Source organism: Lepus europaeus, chromosome 10, assembly GCF_033115175.1.
Source record: "Lepus europaeus isolate LE1 chromosome 10, mLepTim1.pri, whole genome shotgun sequence".
Classification (NCBI taxonomy): domain Eukaryota; kingdom Metazoa; phylum Chordata; class Mammalia; order Lagomorpha; family Leporidae; genus Lepus; species Lepus europaeus.
Genome location: NC_084836.1, coordinates 10437627 through 10456644, shown reverse-complemented (window position 1 = coordinate 10456644; position 19018 = coordinate 10437627). Strand labels below are relative to the sequence as shown.

At 45.1% G+C, this 19018-nt stretch overlaps 1 protein-coding gene across 19 annotated transcripts in view; it reads right to left on the bottom strand.

Moving 5' to 3' along the window:
• RBFOX2 (RNA binding fox-1 homolog 2) overlaps positions 1–19018 on the bottom strand; it is a 323477-nt gene that overhangs the window by 206496 nt on the left and 97963 nt on the right. For 14 of the 19 annotated variants that reach the window (XM_062202910.1, XM_062202914.1, XM_062202928.1 and 11 more), the window contains exon 2: positions 7412–7462. The exons of 4 other annotated variants lie outside the window; for them this stretch is intronic. In XM_062202910.1, the coding sequence (XP_062058894.1) occupies positions 7412–7462 (51 nt within the window). Of the gene's footprint in view, positions 1–7411; positions 7463–7608; positions 7651–19018 lie in introns of those variants that run through there. One more of the 19 variants, XM_062202923.1, reaches the window with a different exon arrangement.

Sequence of the window (19018 nt, the reverse complement as noted above, 5' to 3'; positions counted from 1 at the left end):
TCAGCAAAGCAGAAGCATGTTTAGTTTAAACAGGACCAGAGAGAAAAATCACTATAGATTGTGAGATACTGGAAGGATGACACTTTACTTCTGAACCAGGCACCAGCCAGGACAGCTTTTAGGGCTGGGACGGGATGGGGAGATGGAGCGTAGGGAAGTGACTCAACTGTGTCAGATTTCCTTAAGGAGAAAAATTATTAGAATAACATCTTTCAAAACTACAGGTTCAATCCACTAGTGGATTCAAGAAATTAATTTTAGTCAATCATCAGCCACAATCAACAATTTTCTGAATGGAACAGAATGAAAATATCTCAGCTCTTAGAACACAAGGTTAAGTATTATCTGGTAAGACCAATCAGATAGAGTCTGAAAACATGACATCACTTTTTTCTTTATATTTGAAATACAGAAAGATAAACTTGACCAAAAACTGTTTTAACAATCAAGACAGGACAAAAACTTGATACAAAGAAGTTATCCAAGCAACTTTCAGGTCATATGAAGACTTTCCATGTTGCTATATTTGTTAAAGATTCCATACATCTGATCTCGTCACACCAGCATCAGAGAACGGACACTAACAGAAAACTACAAAGGGAGATACAAGACACTGAGGCTGAAAACCCCAAGTTCAACTCCAATTCTACCACTTACTACCGATGTGAAATTGAGAGATTCATTTAAAAATTTCTGTGCCTTGGTTCTCTGATCTATGAAAGAGGAGTAACAAAGCCCAGGCCGCATGGTAGAGATCAAAAGCAGATATGCATGGAAGTACTTCGTAAACTGTACCAAGCAGACACTTGACACCAGTTTTACAATTTACTAATATTCAGCTCCACTGTTGACTCAACACCTGAACGCTAGCCAGAGAGCATGCTCCTCTCAACTCCAATGTGAATGGCAATGTCTGATCCTTTACATTCAAGAGGCAGTGCAACATCCCTTAAGAATTGAACTGATCGGGGACAGCACTGTAGCGTAGTGGGTTAAGCCTCCTCCTGTGGCACTGGCATCCCATATGGCTGCTCCACTTCAGACCCAGCTCCCTGTAATGGGTCTGGGCAAGCAGTGGAAGGTGGCCCAAGTACACGTGCACCCACGTGGGAGACCCGGATGAATTCCAGGCTCTAGACTTTAGTCTGGCTCAGCCCGAAACTGCAGCTATTTGGGGAGTGAACCAGTGGATGGAAGATCTCTCTCTCTCTCTCTCTCTCTCTCTCTCTGTAACTCTCTCAAATAAACAGAACTTTTTTAAAAAAAGTTGCAAGTTATTAAATGTTAGAGAAATCAATGAAATAAAAGTTAGATGGGGGCAGGTGTTTGGCACAGCAGTTAAAATGCCATTTGGGACCCCTCCATTCCAAACTGGAATGCCTGGTTTGAGTCCCTGTTCCTTCACTTCTGATCCAGCTCCCTGCTAATGTATACCCTAGGAAGCAGCAGATGATGGTTCAAGTATTTGTGTCCCTGTCACCCACATGGGAGACCTGGATTGAACTCCCTGCTCATGGTTTAGGCTTGGCTGGTTCCTGGCTGATGTAAGCATTTGGGGAATGAACCAGTAGATAGAAGATCTGTGTCTCTGTCTCTGTGCCTTTCAAGTAAAATAAAAATAAATACATTTTTTAAATTTCCTTGAAAACAACTCTAATTTTAATTCACTGAATACTAATGAGTCAAGACACTAAAAGTTATGCTTGATCAAATTAGATATGGGCGGGGCCAGTGCTGTAGTTAGTAGCTGTCTCCACCTGCAGCACCAGAATCCCATATGGGCGCCAATTTGTGTCCCGGCTGCTCCTTTTCCTCTCCAGCTCTCTGCTATAGCCTGGGAAGGCAGTGGAAGACGGCCCAGGTCCTGCATGGGAGACCTGGAAGTGACTCCTGGTTCCTAGCTTCATATTGGCTCAGCTCCAGATGTTGCAACCATTTAGGGAGTAAACTAGCAGATGGGAGACCTCTCTCTCTCCTTGTCTATAACTCTACCTCTCAAATAAATAAAGCTTTAAAAAAAATTAGATATGGGCAAAAAACTGGGGAAGAAGAACCACAAAATCTAGACAGTTTCACCAAGACTGCTTTGAATGTCACGAAGACCTTATCCCTCTTTTTAAAAAACAAACAGCATAGAACAAAAACAGAACTTACAAATGATGATTTGTGAGCAGTTTATGCCAAAAAAAATCAAGTGGATTATCAATCAGTAGATCTATGTGCATATGAAAGGCCTCGATCTCCTACAGGAAAACTGATGAATAATATTTATTTATTTAAACTAAAATAAAACGTTCGAAGCTTAGAATCATTTCCCCACTTGAATCAGTTGTTTAGATGAGGCCTCCAGTTCTGATCACCAGTTAAGAGAACACTGGCTGCATTAGCTGAACACTGAGTCTCCGTCTTTAACTTATGGCGCGGATGATGACCACACATGCCATGCAGCCCAGTTTCCTGAGACTGTTTCAACATAATTAGTAGCATTGCTTTTCACTCTCAAAAATGCCCCAACTTGAATAGTAAGTTTATGTGGTTATCCTAATCATTGCAGATGTAAAATCATGGCACCACGAGGTGGCCCAGACAGCCTTCAGACTTTCCCAGGAGTCCCCTAAAAGCCATACCAAATAAACAATTTCAGCAAGTTTGCTGGGCAGAGCTAGGCATACCATCTTACTCAAATTACTACTAAGCCTCTTCTACACAGAACTCTGCAGGGGCCTGCACTGTGGCTGCCAACATCTCACATCAGAGAACCATTTAAGTCAGGCTGCTCTGCTTCCAATCCAGATCCCTGTTAATGCACCTGGGAAAGCAGCGAATAACAGCCCAAGTACCTGGCCCCTGTCACCCATATGGGAGACCAGGATGGAGTTCCAAGTGCCTGGCTTTGGCCTGGTCTGGCCCAGCCCTGGCTGTAGCACCCATCTGGGGAGTAAACTAGCAAACAGATGATCTCTTTTCGTCTTTTTCCCTTTCTGTGCCACTCTACCTTTCAAATAAATAAATCTTTAAAAAAAAAAAAAAGAACTCTGGCACTAATGCACATAAATATTCTCCTATTTAAAAAATATCACAGGGGCCAACATTGTGGTATAGTGGGAAAAGCCATTACTGTGACACCTGCATCCCATATGGGTGCCAGTTCATGTTCTGGCTGCTCCACTTTAAATCCAGTTCCCCGCTAACAGCCAAGGAAAAGCAACAGAAGATGGCCCAAATATGTGGGGCCCTGCCACCCACATGGGGAGGAAGCTTCTGGCTCCTGGCTTCAGCCTGACGCGGTATTGGTCATTGTGGCCATCTGGGGAGTAAACCAACAGATGTAAGATCTCTCTCTCTGTCTTTCTCTCTCTCTCTCTCTCTCTGTAACTCTTTGAACATATATAAATAAATCTTTAAAAATTAAAAATAAAATAAAATTTAAAATATTACAAATCCACAAAACAGTCTAGACTTAATTAACACTGGAAACACACGTAAGAATGTACACGTAAATCACAAACAGCCAGGAATCTAAACTACCGTATTGTGTCGACAACCTAACCCCTACACAGCCTTAGATATAATATTTAGCTTTATTTTTTCTTTTTAAAGATTTATTTATTGGGGCCAGCACTGTGGCAGTGGGTAAAGCCATTGCCTGCAGTGCCGGCATCCTACATGGGTGCCAGTTGGAGTCCCGGCTGCTCCACTTCCAATCCAGCTCTCTGCAATGGCCTAGGAAAGCAGTAGAAGATGGCCCAAGCCCTTGGGCCCCTGCACCCATGTGGGAGACCCAGAGGAGGCTCCTGGCTCCTGGCTCCAGATCGGCACAGCTCCGGCGTTGCTTTTTTTTTTTTTTTTTTAAAGGGGGAGGAGCGCTGTGGCACAGCAGGTTAAAGCCCTGGCCTGAAGCGCCAGCATCCCATATGGGCAATGGTTATAGTCCTGGCTGCTGCTCTTCCGATCCAGCTCTCTGCTATGGCCTGGGATAACAGTAGAGGATGGTCCAAGTCCTTGAGCCCCTGTACCCATGTGGGAGACTTGGATGAAGCTCCTGGCTCCTGGCTTCGGATCGGCGCAGCTCCAGCCATTGTGGCCATCTGGGGAGTGAACCAGCAGATGGAAGACCTCTCTCTCTCTGTCTCTAGCTCTCTCTGTAACTCTGCCTTTCAAATAAATAAAATAAATCTTTTTTTTTTTTCCTAAGATTTATTTGAAAGAGTTACAGAGAGGCAGAGGCAGAGAGAGGGGTCTTCCATCCTCTGGTTCACTCCCTAATTGGCCGCAACGGCTGGCGCTAGGACGATTTGAAGCCAAGAGTCGGGAGATTCCTGTGGGTCTTCTACACAGATTCAGGGGCCCAAGCACTTGGGCCATCTTCCACTGCTTTCCCAGGCCACAGCAGGGAGTGGATCGGAAGAGGAGCAGATGGGTCTCAAACCAGCGCCCACATTGGATGCCAGCCCTGCAAGCAGTGGCTTTACCCACTACGCTGTAGCGCTGGCCCCAATATTCAGCTTTCCTGAGCTTGTTTTCACATCTATGGAACTGGAACAGTATTTGCCACCTCCACGTCCATAGAGAGCCCACCTTAGCAAGCACACACACATGCCCGGAGTGCTTTATGAACGCAATGGAGCGCTCTCCCACAAAGCTTGGTAACTTATGGGGAAAGAAGGCCGGGAAACCTTGCATAAAAAGACAAAATCTCACAAGCTGGCAGGTGGGTAAAATTTTTCTCTATTTTTCTTCACAGGCTTTCAATTCAAATGTGCTGCTGGGGGCACTTCTACAACATGGCCAGAGTCACTGAGGCAGTGAAATGCTGGTTTTGAACTTAGTTGCCAGAATTCTTAACCACTGGTAACAGACTCTAAGATGTACGGTTGAGCTTCAAGAGGTCTCTAATGCTCCCAGATGGCAGATGGAAAGACGTAAGTGAGAGGGAACACTTGCACAGGGCCACATTTTCCTCGTGCCAATCAGCACTCCCCAGTACAGAGGAAAGGGCCCTGACACCTCGGTCCCTATGCAGCTACTGACTTGAATTGCTACCCTGAAAAAGCCACTTTGTGTGCCTCAACTTCCTTATGTTCCCAAAAGGAACACTTGCCTCATCTACTTCAAAAAGTGGCTGGAAGGGTGAGATGGGAAAATATTGATGGAAAGGCTCCACAAATTCTAATGATAACTTCTTTAAACTTACCATTAGAGACTAAAATAACTCCCATCTGCGGAGAGTTCTCATCTATTTAGCAAGTGACGGTAGAAGAATGAGGATAGTAAATAAAGGCACATGATTACAATTCACCTTCTGCCACTCCCCAGCTCCTGGATTTGCTGAACCAAAACCACACTGGGGAGATGTAAAGATCACAAGTTCAGATTCTACCCAGCTCCGGCTGTTCAGTGACCAATGTTTCACAGCGATAAATGCCTCCCAAATCTCAAAGCACAAAGTGAGAGTTCACAAGGTTAGGCGCATTAATTAGCAGTACTCATTTGGATTCTGTATTCATCAAACACAACAAGCAGCTATTCAATATTTGCCTATTTGCACTGTTCTGAGCACTAATTCAAAAACCCAGCCACAGTACAAAATAAAGCCCGAGAAAATAAACTAAAATAAACCTGTCACCATCAGAATGTGCTTCAAAGTAAATGAGCAGCTTTAAACCATGGCAAAGGGCCTACCCAGGCCTACAGCAGACAGAGTACGCGTGATGAATGTGCAGGTTACAGAAGCTGGTCCCTGCGGCTGAAAAAAAGGGAAAATAAAGTAGTTCCAAGCAAAGAGACTACTTTTTGTGCTTTCACAAATCCCTATTAACTCTTTTTGCTGAGCTCTCTATTGATCTGTAATCCCCACAGGAAGAACACAGCATTATACAGTATCTGTTTAGATTCCTTCTAACTCAGAGTCTATTTCCATACTTTGTATCAATAACTTTTACCTTCCTACATCCAAAATGCACAACATTTTATAAATAATGAGACATTTGCATGAGTGTACAAGCCTAGATTAAAACCCTGACTACACATACAAATCCTAGGTGAAAAGCCCCGGATGAAACAGAAAAGGCCCCTCCTGTTGGCACTGTCCGCAGAATTGCCTTCCCAGCCTTCACCGCACACCACCATCACTGGAGCGGATCTCTGACTACCTGAACGGCTGGCCCACTCTAAGACCAGCTCAGTCAGGAACTCTGGCAGTTGGATTCCCAAGCGGCAGTACTTTTTTCTGATGCATGGCCAAGATACAGAACTACTATCAAAAGTCAAAAAGTCACAGCCCACAGAAGTTCTAGGGCATACCCACGCCAGAAGGAAAACAAACCAACCCTCTCCATTCTCTTCAGATGTGGGGCACATGGCCAGGCCTTCCAGCTTCCACTTCAACAGGGATGATCTACACCCCCATACCCTACCTGGGATCAGTCTGATGCCAAACCAGTACAGAAAGCCTAAAAACTGGGCAAATGCTGTCAGATCTGGAAGGACCCCAAATAGGTCAGTTGAATATGGGCCATTCTGTTTTTTGAGACCAGCTTCAGGAGCTCTGGTGAGATTCAAGGAACATCTGGAAAGGGGGGACTATGTCAATCCTTTTGTTTAGAACTATAATGATTCATGTCCCTTGGACAAGCCTAAAAACTGTGGCTTTTTTTTTTTTTAACAGCCCTATAAGGAATTGTGGATAGGCATCCACGATTCTCCTAGGAACTACCCTTGAAATCTCACAAACTGGTACATTTCCTTCAGAGCCGCACCAACTCTGTAAGAGCTAGCCTGAACCTGTTCTACCCCAACTCTCTCTGTGCCATCTGCTCAAGCCTACAAATGGCAGACAAGGCAGGCATGTCACACGTTCGCCAAAACTATTCTGAGGACCTCGGGAGGGCCTGAGCTTTTCCCAACCATCCCCCACCGTCATTCGAACAAAGAAAAGCTGCAGACACGTCACTCCCTCTAGCAAGCCTTCCCTGATTAAAACCATAAGGCTCAATTCCCCCAGGGAGGAGAACGGAATTTTCTTGTTGCAGATTATTACAAAGGCTCAAAAGAAAATCTGTGCAGGAAGGGGCTCAGAGGCAGAAAACAGAGTCCAGCGCTCAGAACTACGAGGCCTTAAGAAAAGCAGGTGTAAAAGTGTCACGCAGCCTACGGCAAAGTAACAAAACCAAACAACCAAGGCAGGCATGACTGTGCCTCATTGACTGTCACCCCTAATAGGCCACAAGTTTAGCAAGGGTTAGAATACTGTTAGGATTAAGAAAAATATTAAATTCATCTCTCTAGAAGGGAATGCATTACTGAAGCAAGCCATATTACCTTCCAGAGCCAGGAAACACTCTCTACACAGCCTCCTCTGAGCACACACACACCACACACAACACCACAGGTATGAACAGCAGATTCCAACCTGGCTGTCCCGCGCTGGGAATCCATGATAACCTGGGGTCAGAGGTTCGTTCTAAGAGAAAGAAAAGAAAACATTAACACTACTAGAGGAATGAAAATGTTAAGAACAATCAAAGTCATACAACTGTCAAATATTAATCCCTGCCCCGGGTCCCAGGAAGTTCCACGCCGTGCTGCACCCCACCTAACCATGGGTACCTCCCTCTGAAGCCTGCACACCGGCATGAACAACACAACCAGCCAACGGGATTTGCTTAGGAACGCATTCAGAACCACGGCTCTCCCCCTTGTGCAGTTAGTGTGTCTCCTCCCCCGTTCATCTCCACTAGGGCACTGGACAATCCCGAACCTCCTGCTGTGGGACTTCAGCAATCCCAGCACCCACTCACTAACCACAGTAATGATCCCAGGACAGCTAAAAGCCTGCAAAGGAGACAAGGTCCATCGGGCCGAGAATGTCTCCTCGCCTGGACAAGGTTTAGCTCCTCCTATCAACCTGTTTTGCCTCAATTCTTTTTTTTTTTTTTTTTTTTTTTTTTTTTTTTTTTTTTAAAGATTTACTTATTGGGGCTGGCATTGTGGTGCAGCGGGTAAACACCCTGGCCTGAAGCACTGGCATTCCATATGGGCACTCGTTTGAGACCCAGCTGCTCCACTTCCTATCCAGCTCTCTGCTATGGCCTGGGAAAGCAGTAGAAGATGGTCCAAGTCCTTGGGCCCCTGCACCCGCGTGGGAGACCCGGAAGAAGCTCCTGGCTCCTGGCTTCGGATCAGCGCAGCTCTGACCATTGTGTCCAACTGGGGAGTGAACCAGTGGATGGAAGACCTCTCTCTCTCTCTGCCTCTCTCCACCCACCCCCAACCCCCGTGTAACTCTGACTTGCAAATAAATAAATAAATCTTTAAAAAAATATATTGGCCGGCGCTGCAGCTCACTAGGCTAATCCTCTGCCTGCGGCACCGGTACCCCAGGTTCTTGTCCTGGTTGGGGCACTGGGTACTAGTCCCAGTTGCTCCTGAGGGCAGTGGAGGATGGCCCAGATGCTTGGGTCCCTGCATCCGCAGGGGAGTCCGGGAGGAAGCACCCAGCTCCTGGCTTTGGGTCGGCGCAGCACCGGCTGTGGCAGCCATTAGGGGAGTGAACCAACAGAAGGAAGACCTTTCTCTCTGTGTCTCTCTCACTGTCTATAACTCTACCTGTCAAATAAAAAATTTTTTTCTTAAAAAAGAAAAAGATTTGCTTATTTATTTGAAAGTCAAAGTTACAAGGGGGGGGGGGCAGAGAGATGGGAGGTGAGGGTGGGGGTAGAATATCCATCTTCCACTGACTGGTTCACTCCCCAGATGGCCACAACAGCAAGAGCTAAGCCACGACAAACAAGGAGCTTCATACAGGTCTCCCACCTGCCTGGCAGCGGCCCAAATTCTTGGGCCATTTTCCACGGTTTTTCCCAGGCCATTAGTACAGAGCTGGGCTGGAAGTGGAGCATCCAGGACACAAATCAGTACCTACTGGGAAGGTCAGCATTACAGGCAGTAGCTTTTCCACTACTCAACGTCAGCCCCTCAATTCTTTTACCGAGATGAAATTCTATCTCTGTTCAAGACTTCCTTTACCACCTGTGCCACCCCACAGACTCAAGCGACTCCTAACATACACGTGTTAACACTCAGCTTATGTTTGCAATTTACTTTTTATATCATTTATGATTCTAGCAGATCTTATTTTTAAGGTGTATTATACTGAATGTCTGCCATCTTCCCAATAAACCACCAAACAAGACCTCTGAGGGTAAGAATGATAACCAATAGAAGCTAACTTGGTCTAAGACTGTGCAGTAAGAGCACTCACTTAACTGACTCATACACTCAGCAGTCAACATAAGCTAAACACTAAGATATCACAGAGCTGTCGATGACTGATGGAGGAAGACAGATGATGGAACAAGGCCCTGCCTGCAGTGGAAGTTGTAAAAGGGAGGAGAGGGCATGCACACAGGGAGTGAGAACGCGCGGTGCTTCTGTAATGTCGAAGTGCTCAGTACAACCCCTCCAAGCTGCTCACGCTCTTCTTACACAGGCGCACTTTCATCCCCACCTGCAGAAGGACAAGAGGGGTTCTCACTGATAGGACTTGCGAATCCGACAAGAGAATACACCTCTACCTAACAGTAGCTATGCTGGAGATGTAACTACATTCACATATTTGACAGCCTAAAGTTCATACTCCCTTCAAAACATGAAAGCCGGGACTCCGTTTAAGCTCACTGCAGAGAGCCTGCGTCTCATTCACCATGCTTTTCCCAAGTTCTGGTACAGGCTCTAACACATGGCAGGCACCAAAAGGAAAGTGCGAAGATCAGCAAATGGAGTTAAATAGCCAGAAATCACTTAGGAATTCAGTCACTGCTGCAGGCAGAGGCAACCAGAGTTCTCCTAGTCCTAAGTCTCTGTTGTGCACATTTTAGCATTTATAAATTAGTCTCCCCAGAGAAAACACACCAGACAGTGAAGGTAACTGCCTTACAAAAACTGTAGGTACAAAACATTCTTAAGAAGAAAACAAGATGAAGGACTCAAGCTTGCCAGTTTCAAATTTATTTCAGGGGCTGGTGCTGGGCATAGTGGATAAAGCCGCTGCCTGCAGTGCCAGCATCCTATATGGGCGCCTGTTTGAGTCCCGGCTGCTCTACTTCCCATCCAGTTCTTTGCTGTGGCCTGGGAAAACAGCAAAAGATGGCCCAAGTCCTTGGGCCCCTGCACTCATGTGAAAGACCCAGAGAAAGCTCCCGGCTCCTGGCTTCAGATAGGCCTACCTCTGGCCATTGTGGCCATTTGGGGAGTGAACCAACAGATAGACGATCTCTCTCTGCCTCTCTTTAACTCTGCCTTTCAAATAAATAATAAATAAATCTTTTAAAAACTTTATTTCAAAGCTATAACAATCAAAATAGTGTAATACTGGCATAGGAATAGATGTATAGGCTAATGGACTACAAATGACTGTCCAGAAATAAACCCTTAGTTATGGCCAACTGATTTTTGAAAGGGATGCCAAGAAAGTCAAGATATAGCGCTGGGATAACCAAGTGTGCACATGTGAAACAATGAAACTGGACCCCTACCTCACACCACACACAAAATTAACTAAAAATCCGTCACCCCTAAAACTATAAAATTCCTTAAAAAAAAAAAAAAAAAAAAAAGAGGAGTAAATCTGCATCACCTTTGGCTTGGCAAAAGTTTCTTCAATACAACACCAAAGTTTCGACAAAGGAAAATAAACAAGTTAGACAACATTAAAATTTAAAACATTTAGGGGTCCACGCTGTGGCATGGCAGGTAAAGATGCCACCTCCAGTGCTGGCATCCCATATGGGTGCCGGTTTGAGCTGCTGCACTTCCAATCTAGCTCTCTGCTATGGCCTGGGAAAGCAGTAGAAGATGGCCCAAGTCCTTCAGCCCCTGCACCCACGTGGGAGACCTGGAAGAAGCTTCTGGCTCCTGGCTTCAGATCAGCGCAGCTCTGGCCATTGCGGCCATCTGGAGAGTGAACCAGCGGATGGAAGACCTCTCTTTCTGCCTCTCCTTCTCTCTCTGTGTAACTCTGCCTTTCAAATAAATACACATTAAAAAAAAAAAAAAAAAAAACCTTTGTATTTGAGGGACATCATGAAATAAATAAAAATAGAATGGGAGAAAATGTTTTCAGATCATGTTTGATAAGAGATGGTATCCAAAATATATAAAAAATTCTTATTCAACAAAAAAAGGACAAATAACGCAACATTAAAGTAGGGAAAGGGGGACCCGCATTGTGGAGCAATGGGTAAAGCCACCACCTGCAGTGCTATATGGAGTCTGATTCAAGATCTAGCTGCTCCATTTCCAATCCAGCTCCTTGCTATGGCCTGGGAAAGCAGCAGATGATGGCCCAAGTGCTTGGGCCCCTGCACCTGAGTGAGAGATCTGGAAGCTCCTGACTCCTAGCTTCAGCCTGGCCCAGCCCCAGCCATTGCAGCCATTTAGGGAGTGAAACAGCAGATGGAAAACCTTTCTCTTGTTCTCTGTTTCTTCCTCTCTGTGCAATTCTGACTTTCAAATAAAATCTTTTCTTGTTTAAAGATTTAGTTATTTATTATTTGAAAGGCAGAGTTAGAGAGAGGCAGAGGCGGGAAGGGGGGTTGTCTTCCATCTGCTGGTTCACTCCTCCAATGGCCACAACGGCTGAGCTGGGCCGATCCGAAGTCAGGACCCAGGAGCTTCTTCTGGGTCTCCCACAAGAATGCAGGGGCCCAAGGACTTGGGCCATCTTCTACTGCTTTCCCAGGCCATAGCAGAGAGTTGGATCAGAAGTGTAACAGCCAAGGGCTCAAATCAGTGCCCATATAGGATGCCAGCAGCACAGGCACCGGCCCCAAAATCTTTTTTTAAAAAATGGGGAAAGGATTTGAACAGAAATTCTCAAAAAATACATGTAAATGGCCAGTAAGTACAGTACATGAAAAGATGCTCAATAACATTAGCCATTAAAATCAAATCAAATGCAAATCAAAACCATATTCAGGGAACACACTAGGATGTTTGTAATTTAAAAAATCAGGTAATAACAAATGTTGGCAAGATTGTGGAGAAATTGGCACTCTTATACTTTCACAGTTAGACTATAAAATGTATGATCATTTTGGAAACAGTTTGGAGTCTCACAAAATGGTCAACAGAATTACCATTTAATCCAGCATGTGAAAATATAACCCACACAAGAGCTTGTAAGAGAATGTTCATAACAGTACTATCTCCTAATAGCCAGAGTAGAAACAATCCAAACGTCCAACAATTGATGAATGGATAAACAAAGTATATCTCCTTAATTGACTATTATCCAGGAATAAAAAGGAATACAGCACTAATGCAATATGGATTAATCTTAAAAACATCATGCTAAGTGAAAAAAGACACAAAAAGCCATAAATTATATGATTCCACTTATAGAAAACATCCAAGCAAATTCATACAGACAGGAAACAGATTAGTGTTTCCAGGGACTGGGGCAGAAATGAGCAGTGACTGCTAATGGATTATGAGTTTTTATGAGGATATTGAAAATGATCTGAAATTAGATATTGGTGATGGATGAACAACTCTGATTATACTAACAACCATCAACACACTAAAAACACTTTTTAAGAACTGAAATGCATTGTCTGAATTATATCTCATTAAATCTTTAAGAGTTTTCACACTGACTTTTATAGGGAAGATGCAAACAAGGGCACTTCAAAAAATTCATGGAAAATGAAATTAAAAGTAGTTTATTTTACTGCAAAAAATTTGAAATTAACGCAAAGTTTTCTAATAATACATATCTTCCACAAATTGTCTTAAGTATCACTGTACAACTTAGATTATAACAAAGGAACAGGGTTCCTGGGTGGGCACTGTGGCACAGCAGGTTACGCTGACGCCTACAATGTCCACATCCCATATCAAAGTGCCAGTTCAAGTCCTGCCTACTCCACTTCAAATCCAACTCCCTGCTGATATGCCTGGGAAGCAAAAGACAACAGCTCAAGCACTCACGTCCCTGCCGCCCACAGAGGGGACCCAAAGGGAGTTCCTGGCTCCTGGCTTTAGCCCTGGCTGTTGTGGCCACTTGAGGAGTGAACCAGTAGATGGAATATATCTGTCTGTCTGTCTGTCTCTCTCTCGCTGGCGCACGCGCTCTCTCTCTCTCTCTCTCTCTCTCACACACACACACACAGTCTTTCAAATAAATAAACAAGTAAGTCTTTAAAAAGGGGGAGGGGTGGAGAACAAGACTCCTGAACAACATAAGTGTCTTGTTTGTTCTCAATTTTATAAATTTACTTCAACACATTCCCTACAGATTTAACAATGATGATAACTGCCAGTCATTAGTAATTAACCTGTATAGTCCCAGGAGGGAAAGGAGAAGGAAAAGAGGCAAAGAGAACTAATTAACTAACAGTAAACAAAACGTGTTTCCTCTGATTACAGGCACTAACTCAGAGAAGCTAAGGAAGGACTCAATGTCACGTAAGTATTCCGTGAGAGTGACTAACTGGATAAGGAAAGACCCAGAGCCACACAAGTACTCCATGACAATGACCACTGGATAAGGAAGGACCCAGAGCCACACAAGTATTCCATGACAATGACCACTGGATAAGGAAGGACCCAGAGCCACACAAGTACTCCATGACAATGACCACTGGATAAGGAAGGACCCAGAGCCACACAAGTACTCCATGACAATGACCACTGGATAAGGAAGGACCCAGTGCCACACAAGTACTCCATGACAATGACCACTGGATAAGGAAGGACCCGGAGCCACACAAGTACTCCATGACAATGACCACTGGATAAGGAAGGACCCAGAGCCACACAAGTACTCCATGACAATGACTACTGGATAAGGAAGGACCCGGAGCCACACAAGTACTCCATGACAATGACTACTGGATAAGGAAGGACCCAGAGCCACACAAGTACTCCGTGAGAGTGACTGACTGCCCACTTAAGCTCCCAAGTCCCTCTTCTTCCACTTTGGCACATGTTCATCTGTAATCACGATTCTGTACTACTGCTTTCCAGTAAGTATTTCAAGGTGGTCTGAGAAAGGGAGTGTATGATTAAGAAAGTAACAGAAAAGCTCAAAAGCATTTAACAGATTTACACAAAAATTCCAATTTCTCCACATCCTAGCCAATATGGGTTATACTCTGGCCTTTTCATTATCACCACATTAGTGAGTGTGCTATCTTGACATGGTTCTGATTTGCATATGACATCTTGGAGTTCAACAATGCAGAGAACTTTCCATAAGGAACAGGCTGGATTGCTATGAGGAAGTCTTGTCAACACATGAGCAGCGAGGACAGACTTCACAGGCCACAGCGATGCATCAGGGGAAGCGGAAGCTCCCAGCCGGCCTTCCCAGTGCACTCTTCCTCATTCCCCCTCGCACAGCACTCTCTGGAAGGCGGCGGCCCTCAGAACTCACTGCCTCTCTCAGAGCAGCTTCCCTCTCTGCTCGGGTTTATCACGTCTCTATCCATCTCTCACAAATGCACTGGTTTTGTATGATTCCGAATGTTGCAGACACGAATCCTACTGTGTACAGTCTTCAACAATTGTCTGGTTCTGCCCCCTGTTACATGAAATTTATCTCCACTATTGCACGTCACTGTGTTTCACTAATTCTGACAGCCACTTAGTGGTCCATCTTATAAATATGTCAGAATCCGTCTATCCTATCTTCCTGTTAATGGGCATTTACAGCCTTTCCAGTTACGCTTTTTTGTGTTTGTACTCACAAACCATACCACCTGTGAACATGCTTTTAAAGATTTATTTTTTGAAAGCACAGTTGCAGAGAGAAAGAGGTATTCTCTACTTGGTGGTTTCACTCCCCAGATGGCTACAACAGCCAGGGCAGGAGCCAAATTCAGATCTGTCACGTTGGTTTAGGGACCCAAGGACTTAGGCCATCTTCTGCTGCCTTCCCAGGCACATCAGCAGGGAGCTGGACAGGAAGTGGAGCAGCCAGGACTCAAAACAGCACCCATATGGGATGCCCACATCATAGGAAGTGGCCCAACCAGCTAAGTCATAATGCTGGTCCCAATGAATATACTTTTGGATTTTGTTTTTTAAACAATTTATCTATTAATTTGAAAGGCAGAGTTAGAGAGAGATTGAGAGAGAGGTCTTCCATCTGCTGGTTCACTCCCCAAATGGCCGCAACAGCCAGAGTTGCGCCGATCTGAGGCCAGGAGCTTCCTCCAGGTCTCCCATGTGGGTACAGGGGACTGACTACCTGGGCCATCTTCCCAAGTGCATTAGCAGGGAGCTGGAACAAAAGCAGAGAAGCTAGGACTTGAACCAGGGCCCATATGGGATGCAGGTGCCACAGACAGTGGCTTTACCTGTTACTCCATGGCACCGGCTGTATGCTTTGAGATTGGAGATAACATTTTTCACTTATGAGATGGACAAAAATGAAAACAAAAAAATTTACAAACTAGCAGGAAGATGAGTATGTATGTTGGGTCCCATTTTGGAAAGCAATTTGATCAAAATACTGACTGCACATAGCTTCTTGTAATTGTACATCTTTCCATCTACTCTATTTTCTAAAAAAAGATTTTTTTTAAAAGATTTATTTATTTGAATTTATTTGAAAGATTTATTTATTTATTTGAAAGTCAGAGTTACACAGACAGAAGGAGAGGCGGGGGGGAGGGGGGAGGGAGGGAGGGAGGGAGGGAGGGAGGTCTTCCATCCAACGGTTCACTCCCCAGATGGCTGCAACGGCCGGAACTGCGCCAATCTGAAGCCAGGAGCCAGGAGCTTCTTCCAGGCCTCCCACTTGGGTGCAGGGGTCCAAGGACTTGGGCCAACTTCTACTGCTTTCCCAGGCCATAGCAGAGAGCTGGATGGGAAGTGGAGCAGCTGGGACTAGAACCGGCACCCATATGGGATGCTGGCACTTCAGGCTAGGGCGTTAACCCGCCACAGCGCCGACCCCTCCATCTACTCTAAAGAATCACTCACACATGTGTTCAAAGAGTTTCAGTGCAATGCTATCTGTAATAGGGAAAACACTAGATGGAACTTCAATCTCCACTAATAATAAGGAAATAATGTTATCAGTTATTGCATAATTTCAACATCCAAATTGCAAGTTTAAACAAAGTTAAATCTCTAAGAAGGATCTCAGCAGAATGGCCAATGTGCTATTTTTAACATCACAATACAAACACAGGTATATCTAAACGCACAGAGAAGAGTCAACACGCGCATAGGAAAGATCCAGAAGAACATACAGCAGACTTCTGTGAGTACCTCGGGGGAGGAATGAGATCTGTGGGACGCTGACAGGGCACATTTCATCAGAACAGTTTTAAGAGATGTGAACTTCATGCAGGACTTGGAGTATCAGTATTGTGTTTCATGATGTTTTACAACTTAAAAAACCTTCTTCATATAATCTTAGTCCCTGCAGTGCGTAAGACCAGGAAGTTTAAGGGGTCTGCTCGAGGCCTCGCAGCGGCCTTCAGCCCCAGATCTGCACTCTGCACCTAGAACTCCTTTCCCTTGCTTTGAGACAGCCAGCAAAAGCCACTCCGTCTGCCTCAGCTGCTATGCTTATGATTGATTCAAGATCTTCAGGTCTGAAAAATTATACCAGAGATTACAAGGAAAGCCAATGGAATAAACGGGATAGAAATGTATTAAACCGGGACCGGCACTGTGGCATAGCAAGTTAAGCCACAGTCTGTGGCACCAGCATCCCATATGGGCGCAGGTTCGAGTCCCAGCTGCTCTACTTCCGATCCAGGTCTCTGCTATGGCCTGGGAAGGCAGTAGAGTCCTTGGGCCTGTGCACCCACGTGGGAGATCTGGAGGAAGTTCCTGGATTCAGATCAGCCCTGCTCCAGCCATTGTAGCCATTTGGGGAGTGACCCAGCAGATGGAAGATCAATATTGCACTCTCTCTCTCTCTCTGTCACTATAACTCTGCCTTTAAAATAAATAATAAATCTCTTTAAAAAAAAATATGAAGAAATGTATTAAACCTTCAAGGAGGGGGTCCAGCACTGTGGTGAAGCAGGTTAAAGCCCTGGCCTGAAGCGCCTGCATCCCATGTGGGCACCAGTTTGAGTCCCAGCTGCTCCTCTTCCCATCCAGCTCTCTGCTATGGCCTGGGAAAGCAGTAGAAGATGGCTCAAGTCCTTGGGCCCCTGCACCCACACGGGAGACCTGGAAGAAGCTCCTGGCTCCTGGTTTCGGATTGGCGCAGTTCCTGCTGTTGCAGCCATCTGGGGAGTGAACCAGCGGATGGAAGACCTCTCTCTGTCTCTACCTCTCTCTAACTCTGTCTTTCAAATCAATAAAATAAATTAAAAAAAAAAAAAAACCTTCAAGGAGGAAAGACTGTAACAACCATATGCCTGTACACAACATTACTGGCGCAGTAGGACTGAAAAGACTTAGAAACGGACTGTGCTGGCTCGAGAGTTTGTTAAAATATATGTAAGAATCAAATACCAACACCAAGAACCTGCAATAACCATAGGGTGGAGATGAACCCTGTTTAGAGACTTCTGGTTAGGGGACACAGGCCAAGCCAGATGAAGGACTCTCAAGTAACTTTCATACCGAGCAACTGGAACAGACTGTGCCATGCGCAGAGGACATTGACAGGAGTGACACGTGGCAAGAAAAAGACCACCCAACTCTTGTCTTTTTCATGGTTTGAAAACCCCAGTTAAGTAGAAGAATCCTTCATTTATTCAGTCAGAATTGATTGAAAAATTGCTCTGAAGGGCCGGCGCTATGGTGCAGTGAGTTAAGCCATGGCCTTCAGCGCCGGCATCCCATATGGGTGCCAGGTTCCAGTCCCAGTTGCTCCTCTTCCAGTCCAGCTCTCTGCTGTGGCCCGGGAAGGCAGTGGAGGAAGGCCCAAGTGCTTGGGCACCTGCACCCATGTGGGAGACCTGGCTCCTGACTTCAGATCGGCACAGCGCGCCGGCCATAGCAACCATTTGGGGGGTGAACCAGCGGAAGGAAGACCTTTCTCTCTCTTTCTCACTGTCTAACTCTGCCTAATAAAAAATAAATTAAATTAAAAAAAAAAAAAAGGTATGTGTGGGAATGAGGGGTAGGTAATGCTTAACCTCTTATCAACTAGAATACCCCTGCCAGGAAGGTGGTGGATTGATGGAAAGTCACTTTTCTAAATGCTTTCTCAAAATCATCAGTATAGTCATCTGAATGATTAGCCAATATATTTGCCCAAAATACTGGCAAAGTTATCGAAAGAACTGGTAAAATTACCCAGAATAGTATACAAGGGGGAGGGGAGGAAGGCAAAATTTTCTTAAGCATTTTTAAAACACATTTAAGAGAGGTGCTTGGAGGATTTAACAACACTGAGAATCAAAAGGCTGCACTTTCAGGACGGACTTCTACTTGTGGTATAATAAACCAGCCATAGATCCCCAGCAATGATCAGTGAACACTAATGGAAAAGAAGCTGCGTGGGGAGTCAAGGGCAGGCCCCACGGCCACTCCTCCCTGGCTTCATCAATGAACACTAATGGAAAAGAAGCTGTGTGGGGAGTCAAGGGCAGGCCCCACGGCCACTCCTCCCTGGCTTCATCTGCTTTACAGATCACAGGGCGAGCGCCCAGAGGTTCGTTACGACAGGATTTCTTACTGGCCAACCACTGGCTAGGAGCAGGGTGCAGAAAACTGGAAATGCACATGGAAGTGACGAAACCAAGCAGTTTTTTAAAAACTCCAAAAAAACTACCTTGTTGCTTTTTCTTTTGTGTCTAACAGTATCAAACAATTTCACAAAATACAAAGAGAGGAATACCTAGAATGGAACAAGATTAATTCATGCCACCATACAATGTGGGGAGAGCAGGGTAGAAAGAAGATACGAAACGAAGCCACCCTCTACAAACACAAACTGAGCAGCGATACAAGCTCAGATCTTTGGCTGACTTGCTCTCCGGCTGAGATGAATCTGAGACCACCTTGCACACACGCAGTGACAGAGGAAAGTGACGAC